The sequence below is a fragment of the Hevea brasiliensis genome, chromosome 7 (assembly GCF_030052815.1).
Source record: "Hevea brasiliensis isolate MT/VB/25A 57/8 chromosome 7, ASM3005281v1, whole genome shotgun sequence".
NCBI classification, from domain to species: domain Eukaryota; kingdom Viridiplantae; phylum Streptophyta; class Magnoliopsida; order Malpighiales; family Euphorbiaceae; genus Hevea; species Hevea brasiliensis.
The window spans coordinates 95,928,151-95,945,768 of record NC_079499.1 but is presented as its reverse complement, the minus strand read 5'-3'; the positions used below and the strand labels follow the sequence as shown (position 1 = coordinate 95,945,768).

The 17,618-nt window shown below is 37.2% G+C and overlaps 2 protein-coding genes across 3 annotated transcripts; one reads left to right on the top strand and one right to left on the bottom strand.

Moving 5' to 3' along the window:
- The first annotated feature begins 335 nt into the window (after positions 1-335).
- Positions 336-7,903, top strand: LOC110665131 (casein kinase II subunit alpha-2). Its single transcript, XM_021825127.2, has 10 exons — positions 336-741; positions 2,307-2,436; positions 2,541-2,735; positions 3,144-3,301; positions 6,289-6,379; positions 6,465-6,530; positions 6,632-6,714; positions 6,870-6,933; positions 7,031-7,099; positions 7,647-7,903. The coding sequence occupies exons 1-10, from the start codon at positions 404-406 to the stop codon at positions 7,704-7,706; spliced, it is 1,254 nt and encodes a 417-aa protein (XP_021680819.2). The 5' UTR covers positions 336-403; the 3' UTR covers positions 7,707-7,903.
- A 1,102-nt stretch (positions 7,904-9,005) lies between these two features.
- On the bottom strand, positions 9,006-10,731 carry LOC110665132 (uncharacterized protein At2g23090). 2 transcript variants are annotated; one of them, XM_021825129.2, is made up of 4 exons: positions 10,560-10,731; positions 10,377-10,417; positions 9,148-9,302; positions 9,006-9,113 (listed from the first exon to the last, which is right to left on the bottom strand). In XM_021825129.2, exons 1-3 carry the CDS (start codon positions 10,633-10,635, stop codon positions 9,183-9,185), a joined length of 237 nt encoding a protein of 78 aa, XP_021680821.1. In that variant the 5' UTR covers positions 10,636-10,731; the 3' UTR covers positions 9,006-9,113; positions 9,148-9,182. The 2 variants fall into 2 exon arrangements, with proteins under 2 accessions (XP_021680821.1, XP_021680820.1); XM_021825128.2 differs by having other exon boundaries at positions 9,006-9,302; positions 10,560-10,730.
- Between the last annotated feature and the right edge of the window lie 6,887 nt (positions 10,732-17,618).

Genomic DNA, 17,618 nt, shown 5'->3' with positions numbered 1-17,618 from the left:
ATATATATATATATATATATATATATATATATATATATATATATAATCATTAAGATTTTATATTTACATTTTTTAAAATTATATAATTATAAAATAAAGGAATTTGAATAAGACATTAATTTAAATATATTCTCGCTTGAAAATTTTATATTTAAGTAATTCTTCCATTTCTCCCTCCGTGCCAATCAGCAATTGCCACGTTAACCTATTTCCCACATTTCTAGCACATTGTAACATCTCCCACCGCCACTCCGAAATATCCGGTATTTGCCATCAAGAAATAAACCGTCAACCGCGACCTGAATAGCGTTTACCAAACGCCCAGCGTCGCTTTTTTTTTTTTTTTTTTTTTTATTTGGTGTTTTTCCCAGCGTGCGATGGCTTCTGGTCGCGTTAGTGGCACATGAAAAGAGATGTGCAAAACTTAGCAGCACTTCAACGCTTGTTGCTAGTGTGTGCCCTTATTGCTTTGCGTGCGCCTGTTGCGCGCCAGCCCAACCTTCGCACCCGCACCCGCCCCACTGCCATCGCCTCTCCTAATCCAATAACAAATCACTCTCCCACTATCTTCCTCGACAATAACGGATTTGAAATTGATAAGATCATCACCACGACTGATCCTATCGTAGAGATCTCGGTTTCTGATCCGCGATCCATGTCGAAAGCTCGAGTTTATGCCGATGTTAACGTTTTGCGTCCCAAGGAGTACTGGGATTACGAGTCTCTCACTGTTCAATGGGGGTAATGTATTTTTATTTTTTTTTTATTTTTAAACCCTAATCTAATCGTTCGTTTCTTTATCTGTTTATGTTTGTCTATGTGAAGCTCCACTGAACTGGAGTGATTGATTTGGTCTTAATTCGTTCCTCTTCTATTTTCTTTTTATTGGTTTTAGAATCAGACGAACAGGTGGTTTAAGTGCATAGTTTTGTGATTTATGTTTTTTAATTCGATTGGAATCGGAGTAATAGATTGTAAGGGAACGATTTCCAGAATTGATTTTTGTTAGCTCCTCTGTGATTAAGAGAGCGCGTAATGGCTAATCACAAGGAAACTTGGGGTAATGGTTGAAATTTGTTACTTTCTGCTGGTGTGATTGTAGGAAAGATTTTGATTAGAGTTTGCAAGTGCGGGAATTAGTGAGATTTGTCTGCACAATTAGGATTTGATGTGCACAGGGTAAAATGAAATCCAAAGTTGAATTGATTTTTGTATACTAACTGGATAATCCATAATAGATTTTTGTTTGGCTCAGATACCTCTGTCAAAGTGGAGACTAATGCTCAATTGTGTCAACTGTTTAGTGCTTCTCATGATATTTGATGTCTTATTGTTTTCTAGCTGTAAAGTTGAAGTACTTGGAGTAAAAAATTGCAGACAATATAAGAAAGAGACTCTCTCTCTCTTCCTGATAAATGACAAATCCTAGCTTTGGAAGGCGAAAACTTATTTAGAAGAAAAGAAAATTCTGCTCCCCCCTCGTCTTCTTTTTGTTTATTGACAAACACCTTAGACTATAAAGCTGAAATGTTCATCTAGCAAACAGAATGTTGAGAATTTCTTTTGGCATGAATTTTTATCATATGGTTGTACCCAAGAAAGGAATGAAAGGAGAAGCATTGTCAGAATCATAAACTTTTTTTTCCCTTCTTAAGTTTTATTAATTTGGGTCACCTTGTTAATTGTTATCAAGATGAAGAAATGTTACATTAGAATATTAATAAACCATTAGCTGGGGGTCACCCTTCTCTTTTTACAACCCATCTCACTCTACATATACCAAACCTTTACTTCTGGGTTTTTCCTTTGGAGAGAAGAGGAAAGAAGTTATATTTTAAGGGCATCTGAAGACTCATATGGGCTTATTTGGTCACTATTGATGAGTGGCTTAAATTGAATGAAGATTCTGATACATTATGGAAACTGAACTTTTAGTGATTGATGCATAACATTTAATCTAGCAATGAATTGATGTAATATGGAATACAAGATATGATGTATTGTAGAATGCAAGAGTACAATTACTTCTCCTTTTGCAGCGTCCAGCTCCATCCATGCATTACATCATTGCCTTCACAATGGCTTTTGTTTTCAATATCTCCAGCTATGTTTTTATCTCCTTTTTGTTCTTGCAACATTTTTCTTTAAGATAAAATTGTGGATATTGTAATTACCTTTGCGTCATATGTTACATGCGAGATCTGTTCCTCCTCTTTTGGTGTCTTTGTTATTATTATTATTATTATTATTATTATTATTATTATTATTATTATTATTATTATTTAAATGTCTTATGTTCCTTTCAGGGACCAAGATGATTATGAAGTTGTTCGTAAAGTTGGAAGGGGAAAGTATAGTGAGGTTTTTGAAGGCATAAATGTGAATAACAACGAACGGTGCATAATCAAGATTCTCAAACCTGTTAAGAAAAAGAAGGTAACTTTTATTGTCTCCCTTGCAGCGTATGAGTGATTTTATATTCTTTGTCTGTAACATGAACTATTTTGTTCAAAATCCTTAATTCTTTGAATTTTCTGTAGATCAAGAGGGAAATAAAAATACTTCAGAATCTCTGTGGTGGCCCAAATATAGTTAAACTTCTTGATATTGTTAGAGATCAGCACTCCAAGACTCCCAGCCTGATATTTGAATATGTGAACAGTACAGAATTCAAAGTTTTGTACCCCACACTGACTGATTATGACATACGTTACTACATATATGAGCTTCTCAAGGTAATTATGTGAAAACTCTTTTTATCACTCTGATAAATAAATTCACAAGCTTCAGATGTGTTTACATCATGTTCGTGGGTCTTGTTAATGTGACTCTGTTTTTGATAGAATTACATTAAAACGATGGGATCTTAGATTGTATATATTTGAGTAAGTAGTAACCACATTGACCCGGGTTTCTATCAAGCATTCATATCACTTATTAGAATCATTTGTTTTAGCTCTACCATTAATCAAAATTGATTTTTCACATTTTATTGGCTTTCTTATTCTTTTTTGGTTGAGGTATGGCCTCCTTTGGGCTTCTTGCCAGCTACAAAAGGCACTGTAGATCATGAGTTCCAAAGATAATTGATGTGGTACGGCAGCAACTTGAAAGTTTATGAACTAATAATCTTTGTAATGCAGGCATTGGATTACTGCCATTCACAAGGAATAATGCATAGAGATGTCAAGCCTCACAATGTCATGATTGACCATGAGTTGCGAAAACTTCGCTTGATAGACTGGGGTCTTGCCGAATTTTACCATCCTGGCAAGGAATATAATGTTCGGGTGGCATCAAGGTATTGATACGGAGATTATATATGTTATTTAATAACATTTGCACTTCTTTGCCTTTCATTTTGATGATTTACTTTAAATTCTGGAAATTTAATATTAATTGTAGATGCCTGCTGCTGGCAATAAAAGACAAACAATGGAGCATTGAAGTAAAATTGTTTTTAAATGTTCAAGATGGGAGAAATTGTGATGATGTTTGTTTCCATTTTTAGTGAAACAACAGATTTCCTGAATAATCTATCAAAGTTTTCATTTTTTTGTTGTGTTTATCTTTTATTTTCAATCATATGGATTTTCAAAGAGTGCAGTCTGTTTCTCAGGATTCTGTAACATTAAATTCTTAAATTTTAAGAAATAAATGGACTTTTGAAGATTTAATGGAATGCCATTTTCAAATTCAATATTATTTTTATAAGGAATAAAGCTCATTTACCCTCTAAACTTTTGGGGATGTTTAATTAAGCCAAAAATGACCTTTGGCCCCAGTAAACCACACCTTTTAATTTGAGCTCAAATAGAACTATTTTTGGCCAAAAAGTTAGAATATTTTTTCTTTAAAAAATTTTTTTATTAATAAAAATTTATTTTTACATTTGTATACAATCATTCAGAATCAAAACTAAGAAAAGTAAAATTCATCAAAACAAATCCAAAATTTAGAATCCAAAAGTCCAAACTTCCCAATTTCAAGTTCTCAATCAAACTCGATCTCATAACAAATTCCAATTTCTCAATCAGAATTCAACCTCATCTCAAATTCCAATAGCCTTCTTTCCCTTATCGGCAGCTCATCTCAAGCACTAATGAATTGCAAACAAAAGAGATGTATGCCAGAAATGGTGGATCTATTCTGGCCAAGTCACTTCCTGAATCAGGTATTGAACAAGATGGACCAATTCATGGACAATCCTTTCGTCCCTGCATCCCGAGGCATTGGAGCTGGACTACACACAGGCTGGGATGTTTGTGAGACTGATGTCAACAAGGAGGATGTGAAGGTCTTTGTAGAACAGAATGCTCTCATTATCAAGGGCAAGGGAGTGAAGGAATCAGATGAGGAAGAGTGTGACAGGAGTTACACTGGTTGGATTGATTTGCCAGAGAATCTACAGGACTGATCAGATCAAGGCTGAGATGAAGAGGGCGTAGGAGAGAGAGGAGGAGAGGGAAGAGGAAGTTGATAGATTTTGTATTTCTGGGTTTGTGTTTATGTTTTTTTATTTTTTTTTAATTTTTTTTAATTAAATAATGTTTTATTAACAAAAAATTAGAGAAAAAAAATATTTTAACTTTTTTTGGAAAAAAAGGGTCTATTTGAGCTTCAATTAGGAAATGTGGACTTATTGGGCCCAAAAGGTCATTTTAGACTTAATTGAAAATCCCCAAAAAGTTTTTTTTTTTTTTTTTGGGGCGGGGGATTTTATAATTCAAGATTCAGTGGGTTCATCGGATGTAGATTTGATAATTCAAGATTCAATGGGTCACTGGATGTAGACTTGTATTTAGTAGTTAAGGATAGTGAGATGGGTCAAGCTACTCTGTGACTAAGCAAATTTGTACTTCTACTGGGTATTTAGTGGCTTTGTTTAGAAAGGGTTCCCACTAGGACACAATCTTGGCCAGTTCAAAATCTCTCCCTCCCATCGGGAGATGATCCTTATTATAGAACTATAGAACCAATGTAGGTCAGATACATGTAAAGTTCCCGCAAGTGGGCTGTCTTACTCAAGGATAGTTGTCTTCTGGGCAAATCAAAGGCCCTGTTGTTTTGACAATCCTAATGCATTAAACCGATGATGACCAATTAGTAAGTCAGCTCGGCATGTTGTCCATCCGACCTATTTACACTGGGTATAAGCACTCGACGGCTCATTAATATAGGTGTTTTATTTCTAACTAGTCGAAATGCCGGCGAACTAGGAATTGGGTCGCATTCTAATTTTCTGTTGTATCTTTTGGGTTGGTATTAGCTTTTATGATTTCGGTGACTTAAGTGTGTTGGCATGACATGATTGACTCTGGAGATCTGTCAAGCCCATAATCTGACCACTTTCACGGCTTATGACTTCGAGGAACTCAGTGGATAAGGTATTCAGGCTCTCCGACCTCTTTCTGGCAAAGTTTCAGGTACTTTAACACCCTTGTTCTTGGGCCGAGTGCCTTTCAACATCTTACTCAAAGGGCTCACGTATTGCCTTTTCAAGCGCTCGCTTATATTTTGGTATATTAGCCAATGATTTCTTCAGTGCAGTTTAAGATCTCGCCTGCCACAGGCGAGTTGCAACTTTAATTCGGTATTTGGTCTAAATAAGTAGCTCGAGCCCTTTATGACTTAGCTTGGGCGATGAGGTTGGGCTATCAGTAATCGAGGTGCCGAATCCTTTCTTCGCTTTTATTCCGATAGTTTTAAGGGATCTATATATGCATATTCTATTATAGATGTTTGACATGTGTTGCTTGCTCCGAGACCTACTCTGATCATAATGTATCACATTCTAATCGTGATTTTGTTATTTGGTTTGCTGGGAGGTTTTAGGCTGCCTGTCCCCAGGGCCTTTATCAATTGAAGGATCTAGGCTATACAATTATCTCCTGGTGACCACTTCAGCGACCCCTTTTAATGTTCCGCTAGGTGATCCGACTGGTTTTCGTGGAGTGTTTTAGGGTAGATTCTGTGAATCTCCTTCTATTAGGATAAGACCAAATATAGCCCTAGGATATACTTATGGTGGTTACGAATGCCTATTGGGTCCTAAGGACCCTATGACCCCTTTCTTAATCGTATGTGCATATGTCATCATATACACTGATCTCATGGACGGCGTGGGTACGAGTGTTTCATGTGCTTATACGTGTCATTTATTCATTGGCCGACTTATTTAATGTTTATAATGAGCTTTATTCCATTTTTATAATATGTTTATTAGTGATAATATGGTTATGGTTTCATCCTTGCAGAAAAATTGAATTTTCTTTCGCTGTTTCTCAGATATTTTAAGGGTCCTGAGCTTCTAGTTGATTTACAAGACTATGATTATTCTTTAGACATGTGGAGCCTTGGTTGCATGTTTGCAGGAATGGTAAGCGAAGCATACATATTTGATGCCTTCAATTAGCCCCTTTTTATTATCTTCTAATGCTATTTGTGCCTGTACTCGATGCCAGATATTTAGAAAAGAGCCATTCTTTTATGGCCATGACAACCATGATCAGCTTGTGAAAATTGCGAGGGTAATGCTGATTCCTGTGTTTGTTGGCAAAAATTAATTGCCTGAAAATTGTGAAAATAATTGATTCCACATGACCACTGCCTGATTTTAAGGTGATTTCAGGTACTTGGAACTGATGAATTGAATGCATATCTGAATAAATATCACTTAGAGCTTGATCCTCAACTTGATGCACTTGTTGGGAGGTTTGTCATGTCTGATTTTCTTCTCCAGCATGATTATGAATTTTATTAAACGGTGTTGCAGTTTAAATTGTATCATATATCAAGTCCTGTAAACCAAACCTATAGCTGGAGACCTGTAGTCAACTTGAACTAATATGTTGTTTTCTACGCGGCAGGCACAGTAGAAAGCCCTGGTCCAAATTTATTAATGCAGACAATCAGCATCTGGTTTCTCCAGAGGTTTCTTATATTATGCCTGTTCAATATGTAGCTTTTAACCTGGCATCAGTAGCCTTAATATGGTTGTTGTTCTTGTGTGGTTTCTTCTGACATGCAGGCCATTGATTTTCTTGATAAGCTCCTTCGGTATGATCATAATGACAGGCTAACTGCAAGAGAAGCAATGGTAATTAATTTTGGGCATGTCACTTGTGTGTATTAACCCCCCCAAACCCCACACCCCACCCCACCCCCCCTTTTTTTTTTTTTTTCTTTTGTGTAAGTGGGTGGCTGGTAAATCAGGGACAATGACTATGTGTAGCACCCTCCTATCCTTAACCTTTGAATGGTCAGCATGATAGGAAGAGAAAAGGTAGTCATTATATCCATCTAGCATATAGAATGGCATGACTTAACAACCAACGCCTGCCATAGTGCAAGTAAAGTGCGTAGTGGACAGCAGGAAATTTCCAGGGCTAGCTGTGGGAGATTGGAGCGAGTCACCTATTTATAACTATTCTTCGCCATAATGCTAATTTATGGCATAAATGTTTTAAGTAATTAGTTACCTCTGGTTGCTAACAGTCTTTCTAGTGATGTCACCTTATCTTTCTTTTGAGAAAGCTAGAACAAACTGCCTTGTTTCCCTTCTCGGCTTGAAGTTTATGGGATAAGCAGGTCTTTGTAGTTTTGGGTACACTGACATTTTCTAGTTGCTGTTTGTGGTGGTGCAGGCACATCCATATTTTTCACAAGTGAGGGCTGCAGAAAGTAGCAGAATGCGGACACAGTAGGCCATTACATGGGCGGATGTATCATCCTTCTGATTATCTAGTGCATAAAACAATTGTGGTTGTCTTTTGTTAATTGCAGGCAGTTAAAGATTGTGTATGGATTTTTACTGCAGTGATCTGTCACTTGTTTGAGAAAGAATATAATGTTATCTTGTTGTTATGACTTGTATTTTTATGAGAATTTACTTTGTGAGAAACCAATATGTGAATTTTCATTTCACATGCAATTTCTTATGTGGCTTTAAAATTTAGCAGTGCTCACTTGTTTTTATACAATGCCAAAATTGCAGTCAACATTAGCTCGCCTAATTTTTTCCCATTTCCTTATCATGTAAGGTTATTATTGCGGATGCTATGATGAAGTTTAATTGCATTAACATGCTCGGTTGACATTTCCAACTTGATTGCACAAAAAATTCTTCTATGATCATATTCATCGGAGCTGCCATCTTAGCAAAAGTGAAATTGTGTGGCACCACGGCGTAAGTCGTCAAATTTGGCTCTGCCTTTTTAATTTAAGGTCGGTAGATGTATATGATTTTAGTATTAGCTAGTGCAGTCTATTAAGTAGAGAGAAAGATGAAAATATATTATCCTTATCTTTCCTTAGTACAATCATTGTATACCGTTAATCAACCTTGGCTTGTTTTGATCTTTAGAGATGCAAGACACCGCTGAAAATTTTCAGGTTTAGACCAACAAATGTTAATGAAAAATAATGAGATGGAAGAATAAGGGTTATTTTGCGGACGATTCAACCACTGAATAAATATTTGTTACTCATTAGCATAGCTTAAACAATTTAATCAATCATCTGGTTTTAAGTTATTGATCGTCACTTTTGGTGCAGAATTGCAAGTACTTCCCTCTGGTAGCAAGTAGATATAGCCAGATCCACCAGATCCAGTTCAAGATTTAGGGCTAACTAAGACAGGACCAAATGTTTACTCTGGTTTCAGTTTCAGTTTGATGTGATTTTGTCGGATTTTGATAAAATTCAATGGTTATTTTTTTTTTATTAAAAAAATCAATTTTGTACAATGTAATTTCAATCCGGTTTATGGCCCATTTTAGTCAATCTGCATTCGATTGATTCAATCCGAATTGGAGTGTTCCAATTCAGAACCATTGCCATGACTAGCAACAAGAACTGGAATTCATTACAGGCATACGCTCAAAAAAGCCTTTGCAGTTTGAGCTGTGATTGCTTGGTGTGTCAAAAGCAAAAATTATATAAAACGACTCAGTTTACGTTATTATCTGGTAAGGTAGCTCTTTCATGATCAAGTCCGTGAAGTCTGAAACCATGAAATATGCCAATTTTGCCATTCGCTCATTAACAGGTTTTAATATAAAAGGCAATAGTATCAAGCTGTGTTTTTCTCAAACAAGCAAGCACAAACAGATGCATCATACTGCTTGTAACAAAGTGAAGATTGATCTACCGCCTCCAAATGGCATTTTGTGAAATTCCACTCACTTTTTGAGATGAGGGAAGCAAGCGTATAGATCAGATTTAGGATGCTTTGCTTCAGCATGTTCCTTGCACTTCACCTCTGACGTTGTGCACATGAAAGTCTGCATGCAAACCTTGCACTGCATTCAAAGTTCACCACCATCACAAGATGATTCCATAAATATGTCACACACAATGCAGAAGACTCATTTTCCATGAACTTAACTTAGTTCATGTATAAATCATACACTATGTGAGATTATCAAAATAGTCAGACCCAATTTCATTCCCTGCCATTACTTCAGGATGCATTTGGATAGAGAATTTGAAATTCAAATAAAAAAATGTAGGATACCGCCTCCGTCATCCTACTCATACAGCCATCTTGATTACCTCAATCATCCCATCCATCATTCAAGTCTTATCCATGATAATCAATATACATCCATGAATTTTTGTCACATAATGCCGTTTCTATACTATTTTGCCAGCTTATAATGTAAGGTGGACAAATGGTATAAAATTGATAGTATATACAAACAATAATCCACAAAATTACAGGGTAACAGGTTCAAAAAAATAAATTCAAACACACTACAAACTTCAAATTCGCCACTTCCAACTCATGGGGAAAAAAAGCTCACCTAGAGTTGGCCATGATCAAAGTAGGGTCCAAAATTGGTCAATGGTTCCCAAACTCAACCCAGACCCAAAGGAGGACAAGAGTCTCTGTCCATTGAAACTGGCGGTTCCACATGGGGTCTGGTTTGAACCACGAGTTAAAAAATAAAAAATTAAATATTATTTCAAACATTCGATTGCCTCAATCCGGATTAATTGAAACAAAAACTGAAACTAAACCATAAATGTGAAGAATGGCCCTCTCAACTTGGTTCAGGTTTGGTTGAACCACAAACCAGAACTGCAGGTAATGGTCCGGAATGGACCATGGCAAGCAATAAGCTTACCCGTGAACTAAACCTCCAGCTTTTGGCGCCAATATCATTAAAAAATTATTAAAAAAAAAACTAACTTTCCACAATTCATTTAAAATCAGCCTAAAAAACTATATATACACACACACACACACACACACACACACACACACACACACACACACAAAACATATATATCCGTAATTTCTATAAATATACACATTTGAATCTGCATATAAAACCATGAAAATAGACCAAATCAAATAGAGAGTGGATTACCTGGATATTCATGGCTTTCTTGTTTGATTCTAATTGGCTTCCTGAATATATCAAACCGCAGAAAATCAAAATCAATAATTATCAATCCCCCCCCAAAAAAAAAGGAAATTTAGGGTCTAATATCTTTCTTTATTCTACTTCATGTAATTCTCCAAAGAAAAGAAAACAGAGTGAACAATATACCCTTGGCGGCAGCTTTCTGCTTCTCGATGTGCTTCTCGCGAGCCATCTTAGCCTTTTGTCCGTTGCCCCCTCCCATTTTTCCCTTCGATTAACGCGAAATTGACGACCCCCGAAGAAACCCTAATTCTGAACTTTCAGGGCAAAGACGGAAAATTAAAGGGTGATATAAAAAGGACAATGATTAACCGTAAATATTTCCTCACCGGATGGACGGTCACCAGCAAATTACCTGTTGACACGCGGTCCTATCCGATGGACACCACAATCTTTTCCAATTAGTTTGCTAATACACCTGGCACTCTCTTATTCATCGTTTGTTTTTATTAAACGTCATCGTTTTTATCATTAAATTTCTTTATTTTTTTAATTAAATTAAAACTCCAACTTGAAATCAAATCTCAAACACATTTTCAACTTTGTGAAATTTTCTTTATTTTATCAATTTTAATTTATAAATTAATTATTTAATTTTAATTAATTATATTGTGCACTTATTAATTTTTAGGCACTCCTAATAATTGATTAGGAATTTCAAAAAAAAAAAAAATGAAGCAATGGTATTTATGTAAAATATGAATCACCAAAAAATATATATTTTATATAATTTCAAAGGGAGAAAATTGATAAAAATGTGAGTGTTTGTTGGAATGTTGTTATCTAATAGTTTAGATTTTGAATATTATGGAATTTTTAATGAGTACATTAAGGATAACTCGCAATAAATGCCAAGGAGTGATCATTACTAATGGGAAGACCATTGTTTAGCTTTTGTTATTCTTTTAATTGGGTCCTAATCTTTGGGTTAATCATTACCAATTTTGTCTAATTATAAGGGGTTTTTGGAAATCTTTAACATAATCAATCAAAATCAAATTAAATTAAATCTATTTTATTAATTTGATTTAAATTTATTATAATTTATTCTTGTAGAAAATAAATTAATAACAAATCTAATTTAATATGTGGGTACACCGAGAGTATGTGAAAGCTAAAAACTAAAAAATTATCAAGTAATAATTGAGATTTGTATTCACTAATAACTAACACTTACATAATTAAAAAAATAATAGTTTTATTAAAAAATATAAAATATTTATAATTAAAAAAAATAAAAAATTTAAAATTTCATTTTAATTTATATTGTTTTATTTATTTATTATTTATTTTTGTGAGTAGGGTATTAGAGGAATAAAACTTGAACATGAGTCTATCAAGTTAGTGACATAATTTTAGCCACTTCACTAAGCCAAGCTAATATGAAATACTTAAAATTTTATTTTAAAAGTGAAATTAAATTTATTAAATAAGACTTCACTGAGTTCGAAATTTTATTTTAACTAACTTTTTTTTTTTAAAATATTCACGGTATCTTCCCCTCTCCCATTTTACTATTAGATAAAAAACAAATCCCTTCGAATAGGGGCACGATTACGTTAAAGCTCTCTCCATGAATGACGACTCTACTACTCAAACATGTGTTCAAAGGTGGGATACAAGTGCGCATTACTACTTGGGCAACTTTTTTATCTGTTTTTAATGCCAAGTTATGAATATAAAAGGAGTAATTTTTAGTTAAGCAACCAATTTGGAATTGCCAAGTGACTATACTCTTTGCAGCAAAGTCATGGATTATAAGCTTTAGCTTGCAAAAAGGTGTTCTTCTAGCCCAAACAAAAGAATCAAGTCATATAATTGGAGAGACTTTTTAACTACGATGCAAGCAATTTTTAGTAACTCTAGTTCCCTACCAATTCAATGAATTATCTTGGAAATTTTGCAAATAGCAGTAAAAAAATGTGTGATTTTTTTTTTTTTTTCTATATGTGAATTGGCTTTGTAAAGGGGTTGTCACGACCTAACCTATAGGCCAGACCGGCACTAGGACCTGAGCCAGTCTAAAGCCCCCGAGGCCCGTAGTAAGCCTAACTATTCCTTAACCCAACTCTAAGGCCCATTTGGGCCCAATTTCAATAATTCAATCGGACAGAGTCCGACCATAAAATAGACCTTTCAACGGGGAGTTTTTGACTCACCCGACCTGTAAACACAATATATAATCATTTGGGGAGCTCAGCTCACCCACCACATACTCAAATGTCATAAAAATAAATGGGAGCTCAGCTCCCTCATCCAGTCCATCAACATGCATAAAATAATAAGTTTACAGGTCCAAAATAACAATTTATATTACAGACCCTAATCCAATAATTATTTCTAACACATGCGAAAATTCTAAGAGTTAACAGGTTTATACAAAAATAAATAAACGACCTACGAGGGGGAAAAGTAGGTTAACCTCAAAAATATCCTCTTGTGGCCTGGAAAAATATTGAACAGGAGTGAGCGTTCGACTCAGAGAGTAAAATATCAATTTTAACCATAATCTCTATAACTATCTAAAACTAATGCACCCTGTAGAGTGAAATGCAACATCAGCAATCATTTCACATCATAACAGCAAAAAGGTAATTTGAAGCACTCACACACCCAATAATATCAATCATAATATATGGGAGCTGATTCCCTATACAGCTCTCTTAAATCCAACCTGTGCCAGCGAAGAACTCAGCTCGGACTTCCACTTAATAACCAAATCGGGGTCCCAGCGAAGAACTCAAGCCGTGTCTACCCGTCCTATCCATAGTCCACACCACATCACACGCACGCCAACGCACGCTCACTGCTCCAAATTACCACAACAACATCCAAACAGTCATCAATCACAATATATAAATTTACAGTTTAGTCCTTATAATTGATCATTTTTGTAAAAATTGCCCAAATAAGCTCTAAAAATTCTAAAACTTTGCCTCGCGGTCCTTAGCATTATTACTAGGCTATTGCAAAAAGAATCATAATTTTCTGAGCTACCACGAATATTTTACGGATTTTTAATCCCATTTAAGCACTAAAAAATTACAAAAAAGTAAAGTTCGGGTTTACCTATGCCGATTCCGACTCCGGGGACGCGCTCGGGACATCTGACAACAGTGGGGTAGCCAAAATCTCGATCTAATTCGGAGACCTTTTCGATAGTCGGTCTGTCTGGTCGGAAATTCACAGACCCGGACAACTGTCGAATTTCTGCAATTTGAAGATGCCTACACGAAGCCCACAACACGGGGGTTAGTACATAAATTTTACGAAATTTTCTAAGCTCATTAAATGCTCGAAAAAATACTGCGAAGTTCCGTGGGGTCCACCGAAAAACGGTGTCAGAAAATTTCGAAATTTATATTGCGGCGAAGCTCTCGATGAGTGGAGCGCTCTGGTACTCTCGGTTTTCTCGTGGGGTTCACGGTTTGCGAGAAATCTAGCCCAAAATTCAAAATGGGCTAAAACTTCCTAGGCAAAAATTGGACAAATTGCTAGATGGATTTCGGTGTTCTTTGTGTCTATGGAAAGCTCTTGACGAGTAGATGGATTAAGACGCAAGACCCGGTCCGATTGGTGGCCGGATCTGCCGAATTTCAGCCTGGAAGTCGAAGGGTCGCGCGCGCGCGTCGTGTCGGTTCGTGCGATGTTTGCCGGCGGTACAAGCAGCAACTGGCGAGCTGGGGTGGCTGAGGGGGTGCGCCGGCTGGCTGGGGTGCGAGGGAGGTGGCTGGTCGGCGGGCTGGGGCGGGAGGAGAGAGAAAACAGAAGAGAGAGAGAGAGAGAGAAAGGTCGGGACGCACACGGGGAGAAGAAATACCGGTCCGATTCGACCGGTTCGATTCAGCCAGTTCGATTCAGAATACAAAATTTTGAATTTTTACTCTACCTTGGGACTGAAAACGAGATCCAAAAATTCTAAAAAAAATTCTAGAAAAATCAAAAAAATTTATAGACTCCAAATATATTTTTAGTTTTGCCACGTGGTCTTTAAATTAATTTTTAAAAATCATCGAAGTTTTATATTTTCGGGAAATCAAACCCGATTTCGAAAATCTGAAAAATTTCAAATAATTTCCTAAATTTTATTTAAATAAAATTAAAACATCGATATTTGCCCAAAAATAATAAATTTAAAAATTAGGGGTGTTACATTCTTCCCCCCTTACAGAAAATTCGTCCTCGAATTTTACACAAGGCAGAATAAAAGTACATGATTACACATTGAACAGATAAGGGTACTTGCTACGCATGTCCCGTTCTGACTCCCAGGTGCACTCTTCCACTGACTGGCTCCTCCACAAAACCTTAACCATAGGGATCTGTTTTGATCTTAACTGTCTCACTTGATAGTCCACTATGGCTACAGGTTGCTCCTCAAACGTCAGGTTTTCTTTTATCTCTATTACATCCGGATGTAGTACATGAGAAGGATCAGGAATGTATTTCCTGAGCATGGAGATGTGAAACACAGGATGAACATGAGAAAGGTTGGGTGGTAGCTCCAATCGGTAGGCAACTGCTCCAACTCTATCAGTAACCTCAAAAGGTCCAATATACCGAGGTGCCAATTTGCCCTTCTTTCCAAATCTCATGACTCCCTTCATCGGAGAAACCTTCAGGAATACATAGACGCCTATTGCAAACTCCACATCCCTCCGTCTGGGGTTTGCATAACTCTTTTGCCTACTGAAAGCTGTTTTCAATCGTTCCCTGATTAAAGGAACTATCTCTGAAGTGTACTGCACTAGGTCTACATCATGCACATTCGCTTCTCCCATTTCCGTCCAACACAGAGGAGACCTACACTTTCTTCCATATAGTGCCTCATAGGGTGCCATCCCTATGCTGGAATGGTAACTGTTGTTGTAGGTAAACTCCACTAAAGCTAGCTGATCATCCCATTGACCTCCAAAATCCAAAACACTCATGCGAAGCATGTCTTCCAGTGTTTGGATTGTCCTTTCGGACTGTCCGTCTGTCTGAGGGTGAAAAGCAGTACTAAAGTTCAACTGTGTGCCAAGTGCCTCCTGCAACTTCCTCCAAAACTGAGAAGTGAATTGGGGTCCTCTATCAGATATTATGAAAGCAGAAACTCCATGCAATCTGACTATTTCTCGAATGTAGAGTAGGGCGTACTGTGCAATAGAATATGTAGTCTTCACAGGCAAGAAGTGAGCTGATTTGGTTAGGCGGTCTACAATTACCTATATCGAATCATATCCTTGCGTGGTACGAGGCAACCCAGTCACAAAATCCATAGTCATCATTTCCCACTTCCATTCTGGGATAGGGAGCTCTTGCAGCTTCCCTGATTGTCTCTGGTGTTCAAACTTCACCTTCTGACAAGTCAAGCACTTGGACACAAAATCTGCTATGTCTCTCTTCATGCCATTCCACCAATAGCTATCTTTCACATCATGGTACATCTTGGTGGAACCTGGGTGGACACTATACAGTGTATAGTGTGCCTCTCGCATGATTTCATTTCTGAGATTGTCCACATCGGGCACACATATCCTAGAACCTTGCATAAGGGCGCCATCATTGGCAAATCCAAACTCACCACCTTCACCTTGCTGTACTCTTTCTATGATCTTCATCAATTGTTGGTCTCTGTGCTTGGAAACTCTGACCCTATCTCGCAAGTCTGGCCTCACTGAAAAATGAGCCAACAATACCCCCTCATCTGAAAGATCTAGGATTAAACCTTGATCTATCAACTCATGTACTTCTTGAATCAATAGTCTTTTTCTCTGCTGAAATGTGTGCCAAACTACCAGAAGATTTTCTGCTCAAAGCATCTGCTACTACATTGGCATTCCCAGGGTGGTACTGGATGGTGCAATCATAGTCCTTTAAAAGCTCCATCCATCTCCTCTGTCTCAAGTTTAAATCCCTCTGTTGGAAGATGTACTTCAAACTCTTGTGGTCGGTGTATATCTCGCACACTTCACCATACAGGTAGTGTCTCTAGATTTTTAGTGCAAAGATTACAGCCGCCATTTTCAAATCATGGGTGGGATAGTTCTGCTTATGCCTCTTCAGCTGCCTTGAAGCATAAGCCACTACCTTTCCATTCTACATCAAAACACACCCTAAGCCAACTCTGGAGGCGTCACAATACACGGTGTATCATTCACCACTCATAGGTAGTGTCAACATAGGGGCAGTGGTTAGACACTCCTTAAGCTTCTGGAAACTCTCCTCACAGTCATCTGTCCAAATGAATGGAACATTCTTCCGAGTCAACTTAGTTAAGGGAGCTGCTATCTTGGAAAAATTCTGCACAAAACGCCTATAGTAGCCAGTTAGGCTCAGAAAACTTTGCACCTCAATGACTGTTGTAGGCCTAAGCCAATCAGTTACAGCTTCAATTTTCTGGGGATCTACTTGAATGCCTTCACTAGAAACCACGTGTCCCAAGAATGAGATGCTTTGTAGCTAAAATTCACATTTTGAAAATTTGGCATATAGCTGGTGCTCCCTCAAAGTCTGCAACACCATCCTCAAGTGCCACGCGTGTTCTTCCTCGGTCTGAGAGTATACCAAAATGTCATCTATGAATACAATGACAAAATGGTCCAAAAATGGCTTGAACACCCGATTCATCAAGTCCATGAAGGTTGTTGGTGCATTAGTGAATCCAAAAGACATCACCAAGAACTCATAATGACCATATCTTGTCCTGAATGCCATTTTGGACACGTCCTCATTCCTGATTCTCAACTGATGGTAGCCTGATCGCAAGTCTATCTTAGAAAAGAATCTAGCCCCTTGGAGTTGATCAAACAGATCATCGATTCGAGGAAGTGGATACTTGTTCTTCACAGTCATCTTGTTCAGCTGTCTATAGTCAATACACAACCTCAATGACCCATCTTTCTTTCTTACAAATAGCACAGAAGCACCCCAGGGTGAAGTGCTCGGAGGTATAAAACCCTTGTCCAAAAGCTTCTGTAGTTGCTCCTTTAGCTCTTTCAATTCTGCTGGTGCCATTCTGTAAGGCGGCATTGATATGGGGTTAGTACCCGGCACAACATCAATGCAAAACTCTATTTCCCTTCCTGGTGGCAACCTTGGAAGCTCCTCAGGGAAGACATCCATGAATTCTTTGACAACAGGAACATTTTCCACGTTGACACCTTCTACAGACGTATCTCTCACCAATGCCAAATACCCTTG

Bases quoted from the DNA above. Each gene is read 5' to 3' on its own strand.
- LOC110665131 (XM_021825127.2), top strand. From the start codon at position 404: ATGAAAAGAGATGTGCAAAACTTAGCAGCACTTCAACGCTTGTTGCTA. The intron at 6,934-7,030 runs GTTTCTTATATT...TCTGACATGCAG, and splicing joins AGCATCTGGTTTCTCCAGAG to GCCATTGATTTTCTTGATAA. The intron at 7,100-7,646 runs GTAATTAATTTT...GTGGTGGTGCAG, and splicing joins TAACTGCAAGAGAAGCAATG to GCACATCCATATTTTTCACA.
- LOC110665132 (XM_021825129.2), bottom strand. From the start codon at position 10,635: ATGGGAGGGGGCAACGGACAAAAGGCTAAGATGGCTCGCGAGAAGCAC. The intron at 10,418-10,559 runs GTATATTGTTCA...TGATATATTCAG, and splicing joins GCAGAAAGCTGCCGCCAAGG to GAAGCCAATTAGAATCAAAC. The intron at 9,303-10,376 runs GTAATCCACTCT...CTTTGAATGCAG, and splicing joins AGAAAGCCATGAATATCCAG to TGCAAGGTTTGCATGCAGAC.